Consider the following 13,074-nt stretch of genomic DNA (forward strand, 5'->3'; position numbering starts at 1 on the left):
CTACTCAGAGGAAAAGAAGTCATTATATGAAAAAGACACTTCTACATGCATGTTTATAGCAGCACAATTCACAATTGCAAAAATACGGAACCAACCCAAATGCCCATCAATCAACAAGTGGAAAAAAAAGTTATATATATATATATATATATATATATATATATATAGACACCATGGAATACTATTCAGCCAAAAAAAGGAATTAAATAATGGCATTTACAGCAACCTGGATGGAGCTGGAGACCATTATTGTAAGTGAAGTAACTCAGGAATGGAAAACAAAACATTGTATGTCCTCACTTATAAGTGGAAGCTAAGCTATGAGGATGCAAAGGCATAAGAATGGTACAATGGACTCTGGGGACTTGGGAAGGGTGGGAGGGGAGTGAGGGATAAAAGACTACACATTGGGTACAGTGTACACTGCTCAGGTGATGGGTGCACCAAAATCTCAGAAATCACCACTAAAGATCTTATCCATGTAACCAAACAACACTTGTTCCCCTAAAAACCTATTGAAATAAAAAAATAGATCAAGACACCAAAAAAAAAAGAAAAAATGAATGTTATATACTTTTCTATGGTATATACGCTCAAGAGTAAAAACATATTTTTTAAGGAATAGAGGAAAAGAAGAAGAAAGTATCTCAAGCATCTTTTTTCATAAAGTTATTGGAGAATGCGCTCCATCAAAACAAGGGGGCAAACCAAGAAAGGAACAATTTTAGATTCAGGAAACAGGACATCCAAACAGAAGAGAGGATGGGGGAATTCCTAGAATGCTAGAGCCGGTTGAGCCCAGGTTGAGAGCTGTGCTCCAGAAAGCAATCAGACAAAAATGGTCAAAGTATCCAGAGAGATTTCAACAAGGAGATGAAACTGACAGATTGCCTGATGTATTTGAAAGGATTAGGAAGGTATTTATCCAATTAAAGAATGTTGGGGATGGAATTATTAATAAATATATAGAAAACTAAGCATCAGACATACAAACAAAAACAATTATTAATTCCAGAAAACAAAAATTGTGCCTAAATGGAATCATATAGCTCAGGTGTAACCGAAGTACATTTTCACTATAATATACTGTAAATACTAAATTTGGATCTAATCACAATTATGGTATAAAGAGGGAATATGGGAGTGTGTTTCTAGTGTGAATATGGGGTAAAGGGAGCTAAACAGTCATCTTCCATAGCAGGAAGTCAGTTAATAATAAAGCTTAGGCCGGGCGCGGTGGCTCACACCTGTAATCTCAGCACTTTGGGAGGCTGAGGCGGGTGGATCACAAGGTCAGGAGATGGAGATCATCCTGGCTAACACAAATACAAAACGTTAGCCGGGCGTGGTGGCGGGTGCCTGTAGTCCCAGCTACTTGGGAGGCTAAGGCAGGAGAATGGCGTGGACCCGGGAGGCGGAGCTTGCAGTGAGCTGAGATCACACCACTGCACTCCAGCCTGGGCAACAGAGCGAGACTCTGTCTCAAAAAAAAAAAAAAAATAATAATAATAATAATAATAAAGCTTAAAATAGAAAAATGACAAATAATTGTATACGCCTGTTACTTAAAGAAAATGGAAATTAAAAAACACACTTTTTTTCTAAGAAAAAAAGTAGTTGTCTCTCGCAAATGGAAAATGAGGTAGGATGGGAAAAGGACTGCTATTTTCTGTAATAACTTTAATTAAACTCTCTGATTCTTTAAATTATAGGCATACATATCCTGTTAAAAACTAAAACTTAAAAGGATGAGACACCATATCGTACTTGAGGTTGTGATGCTGGCGAAATCATCATCAGGTGCTTTGACAACCCCCATCCCATGCCCCCAACAACCACCACATGCACACACACCCTGGCCTCTGCCCCACAGCTCTCTGCACCACAGTCAGGGCAGGACCAAGTCAGGGATAGAGGGGGCTAGACTGAGCGGACCATGAGCACAGATAGGTCATAAAAGAATAGCAGTGTATTCAATGATATATACACTAAAATTATACCATGACAAAGTGGGATTACCCCAGGGTTGCAAGCAAGTGTTGCCTCATATAAGGGGTTCTATTAATATGCTACACCACATCAAGACGCTAAGCAGGAAAAGCATCTTACAATTTTAGTGCATACTTGACAGGTGTTTTATAGAAATCAACAATCATTCCTAATAAAAATTTCAGAACTAGAATTAAAAAGAATTCCAGTTAACAGCATAGAGCATCCATATTTAAATGAGCAATAATTCCTCTACATTCAGAATATATAAAGATGCCTACTATTATCATTGTCATTGAAATCATTCATAAAAATATTATTATTTAACATTGTCTGGAAAGTTTTTCAAAACAACGACAGAAAAGATAAAGACACCCCAATGGAAATAAATACTGAAAAAGAAGAGACAAAAATATCTCCTGTATATGATGTGATTACATACCTGGAGAGTTAAATCAGCCAAAATGATTCAAATATAAAAATATCCAGTGATCCTGTTAAACTGTAAATCAGATGTCTGTTTCATGCCCTCTCAACTTTGTGGCTTCCCATCTCCCTCAGATTAAATCCAGTGTCCTTGGCCCCATACCATCTGGTAACAACCTAGTTTTGTCCAATTCTCCACCTCTTCTGCTTCACTCCAAACACATGGCTTTCCCTGTTTCTCAGTGATATGCTTAGGCTTTGTGTCCCCACCCAAATCTCATCTTGAATTTAATCCCCATAATCCCCACATGTCAAGGGAGAGACCAGGCTGAGGTAATTGGATCACGGGGGTAGTTTCCCCCATGTTGTTCTCATGACAGTGAGTTCTCACGAGATCTGAGGTCTGCTGGTTTTATAAGTGTTCGATAGTTCCTCCTGCATTCATTCTCTCACCTGCCGCCCCCCTGCGAAGAGGTGCTGATATGTTTTGGCTGTGTCCTCACCCAAATCTCACCTTGAATTGTAACAATCTCCATGTGTCAACGGCGGGGCCAGGTGGAGATAATTGAATCATGGGGGTGGTTCCCTCGTACTGTTCTTGTGGTAGTGAATAAGTCTCACAAAATCTAATGGTTTTATAAATAGGAGTTCCCCTGCACAAGTTCTCTTGCCTGCCACCATGTAAGACGTTGACTTTGCTCCTCCTTTACCTTCTGCCATGATTCTGAGACCTCCCTAGCCATGTGGAACTGTGTCCACTAAACCTCTTTCCTTTATAAATTACCCAGTCTCAGGTATGTCTTTATTTGCAGCGTGAGGACAGACTAATACAGGTGCCTTCCACCATGACTGTAATTTTCCTGAGGCCTCCCCAGCCATGCAAACTGTGAGTCAACTAAACCTCTCTTCTCTACAAATTACCCAGTCTCAGACAGTTCTTTATAGCAGTGAGAGAACAAACTAATACACTCAGGATGCCACATATGTTCCCATCTCAGGGCCTTTGCACTTTCTGTTCCCTCTGTCATCTCATCCAGGTCTGCTCGAGTGATACCTTTTGATACTGGCCCTCCCTGTCTTCCCTATTGCAAATGTCACTTTGTCAGTGGCCTGTCCTGAACACTAAATCTTTCCCTGGTCATTGTTTGTCTTCTGACTATGCTTTATTTTTTTTCTTTATAAGATTTATTGCTGCCATGCTTATTAGTTATGTTTTTGCTTATTGTCTCTCTTCTCGCTAAAATGTAATCTCCAAGAAGATGAAAATTTTAGATTCTCAGAACCTAGAAGAATATCCGGCCCACAAAAGGCACCTGGTAACTCGATGTTGAATAAATGATTAAATGAAAGGCATATAAAACACACAAGAGATAGATAAAAGAATTACTATCTCTTCTTCAGAAAAATAAGAAGTACTCACAGATTGAGATTGACAATTTCCATACATAATATAAAGCTTTTCTGTAATAAAAATAAAAATTAAAAAGGACAACAAAGTATTTGAATAAACAAAACAAAAATGATTAATAGTTATCACCTACAAAGAGTGCATTTAAATTTATAAAAACACCAAGACCATAACAGACGAACAAACAGATAATTCATAGAAAATTATATACAATATAAACAAATACATGGAGAAATAGTAATCTTCACTAGTAAACAAAGGAATGTAAATTAAAGCAAGTTGAAATACTGTTTTATCTGTCAAATTAGAAAAAACAGTTTTTGCTAACTGCTATTGAAGTGGAGAAAAAGCTAGTAGATTCATTCCAGAGTGATGACACTGTATTAAATAATATTTTTGCAAAGCAATTCAGCAATATAGAGAAAGAGCCATATACATGTCTGTGTCCTTTACTAGTAATGCCTCTATTAGGAATTATTCCTATGGAAATTCAATAGCAGCAAAAAGCTATTTGCAAGAAGATGCTCACTGTAGTGTTATCTATAAAAGCCCCAAACTGAAAACCATAAATGGTCAACATTAAGGGTAATGGTTTAATAAATTACAGCACCTCTGTACAATGGAATATTACGTGGCCATTAAAATGATAATTATGCAGAAACATGAAAAATGTTTATGATCCACTGGTCATTGAAAACAGGCAGAATACAAAATAGTAGGCATATACCACAGACAACACTCCCAGCATGTATTACATTTAGAAGAGATAATAAGTAAAAATAATATAATAGTTGGATTGGGGTTAGTAGAATTTTATAGGTGACATAAGAAATATTATTTTTTAAATGTTCTCTTTAAATTTTCACACGGAAGCTCTTGTAATTTCTAACAGGTTAGATTCTGAAAGGCTCTTCCTGTGCCTGAAGTAATACTGCACCAACTATCAATTTGTACATAGCCCTGTAAAACTTTATCATCTTTACTTTTATTTACACTACAATAGCAAGACTCTTCTTACCACCACTTTTAACACTCCCTCTGCTGTGGAGTTTAAAGGCAATGCAGAAATATGTCGAACAAAGGAGGAGGCAAACAAAATAAGATGGAACACTAAGGCTAGAGCGAAAATGACCCTGGAAACCACTCCAGCCACCTGTCCATGGCCGGCAGAGCTAATGTGTTTTTGCCTTGGCCGGAAGTTTTGCTTATGTGTCTGAAAGCTGTTAGGTGGAGGGGAGTCTCCACTTTGCCCAAACCAGAACACATGGTCTAGAAACACAGCTGGGACTTGACTCAGCCACCCTCTAAAACCCAGGCACAAGCCCAAATGGATTTCCCCAGTGACATGCGCGGGGGTCAAGTGGTTCCACTGATCCAGAACCCCCAACATCTTTGAAAACAAGCACAGCTTCATAGCATAGAATGGGATTGGGGGTCCAGTCTTCCCAGAATATTTTCTTTCCCATCTTCCCCTTGGGGAACAGATTCACCCACCTTCCTTGTGATACCTTCCTCATCTTTCTGCTAGATCCTAGCTGGGAGACCTTGAACAAGTTAGTTAAACTCTCTGCGCCTACTTTCCTCCATTGTAGAAAAGGGGATAAGAAAAGCCCCTACCTCACAGCACTATGTGAGCATTAATGAGTTAATATGTGTCAAGTGAAGGGAACACTGCCTACCATATAACACTCAGATGATGCTAGTTATCACTAACTGTTGTCCTCGTGGTGGAATTGACCTGATCTCTCTTTTGCTCCACTGTGGTATGTGCCCATACTTAATAAAAAAACCCAGTCCCAAACTTGGAATGGGACAGAACCTTTTTGCATGATGTAATTTCCAAGCTCTTTCTGGGAAGAAATTTGCATTGATAAAATGCTTAAGCAATTTTCTGATAAACTTTAATGAGATTAAGACCTCTTCTGGGAAGCCAGATACCCACCCACTCAGCTGACTGTCAGTCAGGATCTAATGATCTTGAAACAATCCTTTTTTTTTTTTTTTTTTATCCAGTCTAACAGTGATTAATCATCCTGTTTTTCTATAAAATTTTTCTATAGGAGACAGTCTCTGAATTAACCCACTAATGCTTCTTTTCTTGTGATTTGCTTGAACTTAAACTTCAGCATGTGTTTAAAAGTAAAATATCTGACCAGGCATAACCTCTCATGCCTATAATCCCAGCACTTTGGGAGGCTGAGTTGGGAGGATCATTTGAGCCCAAGAGTTCAAGACCAGCCTAAGCAACATAGCAAGACCTTGTTTCTACTTAAAATAAAAATAAAAATAAATTAGCTGGGTGTGGTTGTGTAGTCCTGGCTACTCAGGAGAATGGGGCAGGACAATCACTTGAGCTGAGGAGGTTGTGGCTGCATTGAGCCATGATTACACCACTGCATTCCAGCCTCGGTGACAGAGCAAGAACCTGTCTCCCCCCAGAAATAAAGAAATAAAGAATATAAAAGAAAATGTTTGAAAAAACAAACAAGTCTATTATAGCATATAAAATAGTTGATAGCATTTATTTGTATTCTTAGTTCTAACATTCATACTAGGGGAGGGACCCTGGGAAGTAAGGACCACACTTGTGATGCAGGATCTAAAAAGAAATGATTTAGGCAGATAGTGAGGGTAAAAGAGTCTTCAGTAAGGATTTCCTTTTAACAAAAAGCAGCCCTCAAATCATTTCCAACAAAAAGCAGCCCGGAAAATCAAGCTGCAGCTTGAAAAAGCAAGCTAGAATCTTGCACAGGTGAATGCCAGCAGCTGTGCCAATAGGAAAAGACTACTTGGGGCTAGGCATGTTCAACATGGCGGCTCCATCTTCCCTTTTCTTTGTCAAGCATGTGTACAGTAAGGAACAGACAATATGGCACTGGCCAGGTAGAGAACCCAATCTGCATACTAAAAGATCAGGGCGGGATGGCCAGCTTCTTCATGGACTATGCAAACGTCACACCTGCTCTGACCAATCTCTGCGGCCCTATGTGAATCAGACACCACCTCCTCAAGCTCACCTATAAAACCCTGTGCATTTCACCATGGAACTGGGAGACCCATTCAGGTGCGCCCCCCCTCTCTCTCTGCAGGAGAGAGAGCTGTTCTCTTTTCTCTTTCTTTTGCCTATTAAACCTCTGCTCTTAAACTCACTTCTTGTGTGTCCACGCTCTCAATTTCTCTGGTGTGAGATGAATCTTGGGTATTTACCCCAGACAATGACACCACTTGATTTGTTTTTACCCATATTTTTATCTAGCACTTAATATTGTGACTGATATAGAAAAGGTAATCAATAAATGTTTGTTAAGAGAATAAATTAATGAAAGAACAAGCAAACTTTTAAAAAGAATTGAAAAAAGCAGCACTTACTATTAGCCAGAAGAACTGGGAGACTGCGTTATAAAGCACTACTGGCTTTGGACTCAACCCAGGGGTTGAAACATGTTTTTAGCTGTGTGGCTTTGGGAAAGTTTATCCACCTTCCTGACCTTCCATTTCTTCATAGCACTATGGAGAGAATAGTGCATTGTGAAGGTATTGTGAGTTGGGACAACTTGTACAGAGAGTATAACACAATGGCAAGTACATTTGGGCCTAAAGATATCTTAGTTCTCCCTCTTGCCACTGACTCTTTTTTTGTGATTGGAAAAGTTACTTCCTCTCTCTGGGCCTCAGTTTCCTTGTTCTTAAATAATAAAAAAATCCCTCATGGGGCATGGCTCCTCTCTCCCTGCCTTCACTTTCTGCAGGCACTGCTGGTGTGTGCTCAGGTGTACCTGCCTCTTCCCGTCAGGTCCCTGCTTTGCATTTGCACCTGCCCCCCTTTTGTTTGTAGTCTAAGTGACATGGGTCTCCCTCTCTTTCCTCCAACTGCATCGCTCAATCCTGCAATGTGTCACAATGGTGTGGAGCTGTCATTCTGGATGATGTGGCGTGACCTCACACTGATGCCATTCCCCTCCCACCGAGCCAACCTGGCTTCCTCCTCCACCCATGGAATAAGCCAGAATGCTGAAAGTGGGAGGGAAATAGAGCACCAAGGTTAAGGAGGCAGTCCCTGACATTTATTAGTGGAATTTCTGTTTCTATGATGAATGTAGAGATTTGGGGTGACTGCCTCTTAAGGTGATATGTAGGGAGATGATGAATCCCAGTGTTTTCCTTAAAGATCCATCCAGTTTAGAGGAAGACATACATATACAAAGTCAATATTGAAAAGATTGTATAGACCTATAGAATAGAGAGGAGGGGAAAGAGATGTGCTTGGACTTACAGCAGTGCAAAGGCTGCTGGAGCAGTGCCCTGAGCTGGCCCTTTAAGGATGGATAGGATTCACTCAGATTTGTGTGGGTGAATAGGCAGAGCCTTCCAGGGCTCCCAAACTGATGGGGTTATGGTGGAATAGGGGTTGAAAAAAAGAGAAAAAGAGAAAAAGAAAAAAAATCCCTCCTGTGCCAGGGATCTAGTCAAGGTAAAATAAATACCTTTAAAAATACTTAAAAAAATAAAGATCCAGGGCAGACTGCAGCTTTCAGCCAAGGTAGAGAGAAACAAGGACTGGATTTACCCTCCCGCCTGGAAAAATAAAAATACTAGACAATATAGGTGAAACAACAGTTTTCAAGACACCAGACATGAGGCACTGAAAGACAGTGATGCCTGAGAGATGAGAAAAACTAATGTGAGCCCTACAATTGCCCAAACTATAGCCTTGAGAGAGTGTCCAGGCCATAGAGCAGGAAGGGAGAACTGAGGCACTAGCATTCTTCCTGAGTAGAAGAGACAGAGCTGAGCATCCAGGGAGATCAAGGCAGTTAAAGTTCATAGGACAGAGCACCAGAGAGAAGAGAGAGAAAGAACCTCAGAGATCTGTAGAGAGCTCCCCTCAAGTAATCATCAGAGTACCGATTAGTGCAAACATGTCAGGAAAATACCCAAAGCCAGGAAAAGAACCACCCAAAAAGGGGTAAAAGAAATAGTACTGAAGTAACCCTCAAAGGGTTAACAAGAATTCTGGATAGAAATACAGTTATAATTAAGCATTAGTCAGGCTGTGCTTTGACCTACTTCCTTGTAACTGAAAGTCATAGTAGCACTAGATACTGACCACATGCATCCCCATTGTTCCAATAGGTAGGATCTCAAAAATTGCTTGTTTTTTAGATCCTAAATTCCAGCAAAACAGCTAATACCAACCAGCCTGAAGACCCCCATAGAAGAAGTGAATCTCATGAGAATACAGTTTCTTCATCACCTTGTCCCATGACTCTGATATAGGAGTTAAGAAGAAATCACTTATGCAGATAGTGAGGGTATGGGAGTTGTTGGTAAGGTTTTCCTTTTTAACGAAAAGCAGCCCCCAAACCATGTTCTAATAAAGAGCAGCCTGTAAAATCAAGCTGCAGACATAGACAAGAAAGCTGGAAGCTTACATGGGTGAATGCCGGCAGCAAAATACTACCTAGGAATAGGCAAGTTCAAAATGGCGGTTCCATCTTCCCTTCTCTCTTTGCCAGCCACGTGTACAGTAAGGAGCAGACAAGATGGCCCTGGCCAAGTGGAAAGCCCATTTGCATAGTAAGATTAGGGTGGGGTGATCAGCCTTCTCCTTTCCCCGCTGCTATGTAAACATCACACATGGTTGAACCAATCTGTGGGCCCTATGTAAATCAGGCTCTGCCTCCTCAAGCCTGCCTATAAAATCTGCTGCAGTCCGCCGCTTTTCCCTTTTTCGGACACCTCTACCCTCCTCTCTCGTTTCTTCTGCCTATTAAACTTTCCGCTCCTTAACCCACTCCATGTGTGTGTGTCCATGTCATTAATCTTCTTGACACAAGACGACGAACCCCATGTATTTACCCCAGACAACAATACCGCTTCAACTTTACCCTGCATTCTTTGACCAATCAACAATCTCCACACTTCAGCCCATTCCAAAGCCCTTAAAAACCCCAGTCCTAAACTTCTTGGGGAGGTAGATTTGAGGTTTCCTCCCATCTCCTCATTCAGTAGCCCTATGATTAAACCTTTCCCTGCTGCAATCCAGTATCTCAGTGTACTGACTTGCCATGCACATCAGGCAATGAACCTATTATGGTTTGTTCATGATGCTCACATGGATCAGGAATAATGCTGCTCCCACCCGCCAGACTTGAAAACCTCACAATTCACAGGGCTAAAATACTAAGAAAGATCTTAATACTATCCTAGACTACACATTAATCTAGTCCCACCGAACAAATCTTATAAGCAAGGTCCAACAGGGTCAAGCTTTTTCAAATATCTTAATTGAGTGCTTTAATAAAGCTCAAGAAAATTTAAAGGAATACAAAAATGTCCAGCACACAGGATAAAATTCACAATGTCTGACATCCAATACAAAATTACCAGATATGCAAAGGAGCTGGAAAATATGGCCCATATTAAGGAGAAAAAGCCAATCAATCCAAACTGACCCAGAACTTAGAATTAGCAGAGAAAGACAATGAAAAAGGTATTATAACTGTATTTCATATGTTTAAAAAGTTAACATATAGAAAGATATAAAAAGACTAAAACTTCTAGAGATGAAAACTACAATATTTAGAATGTGTTAAATGAAATTTCTAAGAGGCCATTGGTTTGGACTGAGCTCCTGCAGTAGGCCCAACAGACCAAACCAAAATGGAGTAACTCACACTGAAGTTCCACACCACCAAGCTGAAACTAAGTTGTTTATCCAAGAAATTAAGAGAGAAAGAGAGATATAATAGTCAAATCTCTAAATAGGGAAGTTTTAGCCAGCATGATAAGAAAGTCCTATCTGCTTTAATCTTTACAAGAAAAGTAACTTTGAAAGGACCACTCTACTTTTGTTATTTGGTTCTCTTTCCTGGGCCCTTCTGTCTATAAAGCCAACCTCCACAGCTCAGCTCATTAGAACACTCATTCTATTTTGTAGAATGAAGTGTTGCCCAATTCTAGATTGAAAATAAAAGCCAATTAACATCTTTAAATCAGATGTGTTGTAATTTTGTCTTTTTCAGATGAAAAATACACTGGATAGAATCCAATAACAGCAGATAAGATTTTGTTCCCTCCACCCTCCCCTATTTTCCAAAAAAGAATAAGGAATTTGAATACATAGCAATAGAGGTTATCCAAAAAGAAACACATAGAGAAAAAAGAATTTTAAAAATGTACAGAGCAAAAGTGCACTGTGGGGACCACTTCAAGCAGCTTGTTCTATGTGTAATTAAAGTCTCCAGAGGAAAGGAGAGAGTTGGAGGACAGGAATAAAGTATTTGAAAAGATAATAGCCAAAAAATTACTAAACTTTATTTTTTAAAAAAACTATAAACCCACAGTTCCAAGAAGCTCAAGAAACCTGAAACATAAGAAATATGAAGAAGGTATACCAAGACATGTCATAATCAAATTGTTCAAAACCAATAATAAAGACAAAATCTTAAAAGCAACCAGGGTGAGTGGAGGGGAAGACACATTACATGCAGAAAAAAGTATAGGGATTACAGCAGATTTCTCATACAAAATAATGTGGGCAAAAAGACAGTGGAGAAATACCTTTAAAATACTGAAAGAAAAAATTATCAACCTGGAATTTTCTACATGGTGAAAATGCCTTTCTAAAGCAAAGGTAAAATAAAGACTTTTTCATACATACAAAAGCTCAAAAAAGAAAAAAAAATAGAAGGCCCATATTATAAGAAGTGTTAAAGGACATTCTTCAAGCACAGTGAAAATGAAGCCAGGTGGAAATATGGATCTAGACAAAGCAATGATAGCTTTAGAAATGGTTTTTTGCATTTATATCTGTATTTTAAAAGATAATTATACAAAAATAATAATATAATATGGGGTTTATAACATATGTAAAAGTAAAATGTATGACGATATTATCATTAAGGTCAAAAGGAAAGAAATGAAAATGTACTATTGTATGGTTTGTATACTATTCATAAAGTGGTATAATATCATTTGAAAGTAGACTTTGACATTACAGATATATATTAGAAACCTGAGAGCAACCTGAGGTAATACAGGTAATACAAATATAGGAAATACAGGCAGTTAACAAAGGAGATAAAAGGGAATCACAAAAATATTCAGTTCAAAGGAAGGCATAAAAAGAGGAAAAATTGAACAAATAAGAGATGAGATGAATAGAAAACAAATAGAAAGATGATAACTCTAAACCTAAACATCAATAATCACATTAAACATAAGTGATCTAAACATTATAATTAAAAGGCAGAGACTGTTAGATGGGATATAAAGGAAGACCCAACTATAAACTGAAACCCACTTTAAATATAAAAAAAAGATGAAAGTAAAAAGGATCAAAAATATATACCAAGCTAATACTAATGAAAAGAAAGCTAGACTAGTTATATTAGTGTCAGACAAAGTAGATTTCAGAGCAAAAATATTACCAGGAATAAAGAGAAAATTCCATAATGATAAAAGGATCAATTCATCAGGAGGAGGACATAACAATTGGAAACTACTATATACCCAATAACAGAGCTTTGAAAAACTTGAACCAAAAACTAAACAATAAAGAGATACCCTTTAAAGCCATATATCTATTAAGGTAATTAAATGTGTACTTAAAAACTTTCCCGTAAAGAAAATTTTAGACCCAGCTGGCTTCACTGGTAAATTCTACTATTTAAAGAAGAAATTATACTAATTCTACATGAGCTCTTCCAGAAAACTGAAGGGAAGGGAATATTTCCCAACTCATTCCATGAGGCAGCATTACCCTGATACCAAAACCAGACAAAACATTACAAGAAAAGAAAACTACAGACTAATACCCTTCATGAACAAGATACAGAAATTGTAAATGAAATTTCAGCAAATAGAATTTGACAATATTTTAAAAGGATAAAATATCAGGACTAAGTGGTATTTATCTCAGGACTGAAAGGTTGGTTTAACATTTGAAAATCAGTGTAAGGCACTGTATTAACAAGTTGAAAAAAAAACTAGGATCATGCAAATAGATGCAGAAAAAGCATTTGATAAAATCAAACATCCATTTCTGATTAAGAAAAAAACCTATCAATAAATATCAGCTGGGCATGGTAGCTTGCACCTATAATCCCACCCACTTAAGAGGCTGAGGCAGGAGGATCACCTGAGCCCAGGAGTTCAAGGCTCCAGTGAGCTATGATTGCACCACCGCACTCCAGCCTGAGTGACAGACCCCATCTCTAGGAAAAAAACAGAAAACAAAAATACGCTTG

General features: G+C 38.5%; 2 protein-coding genes across 4 annotated transcripts in view; one reads left to right on the top strand and one right to left on the bottom strand.

Moving 5' to 3' along the window:
* The window catches only part of ZBTB7C (zinc finger and BTB domain containing 7C), a 386,078-nt gene that overhangs the window by 217,957 nt on the left and 155,047 nt on the right, over positions 1-13,074 (bottom strand). The window lies entirely within an intron of this gene.
* Positions 7,333-9,681, top strand: ZBTB7C-AS2 (ZBTB7C antisense RNA 2). Its single transcript, XM_055102786.2, has one exon. It carries the CDS (start codon positions 7,333-7,335, stop codon positions 7,867-7,869), a length of 537 nt encoding a protein of 178 aa, XP_054958761.1. The 3' UTR covers positions 7,870-9,681.

Source organism: Pan paniscus, chromosome 17 (genome assembly GCF_029289425.2).
Source record: "Pan paniscus chromosome 17, NHGRI_mPanPan1-v2.0_pri, whole genome shotgun sequence".
NCBI classification, from domain to species: Eukaryota; Metazoa; Chordata; class Mammalia; order Primates; family Hominidae; genus Pan; species Pan paniscus.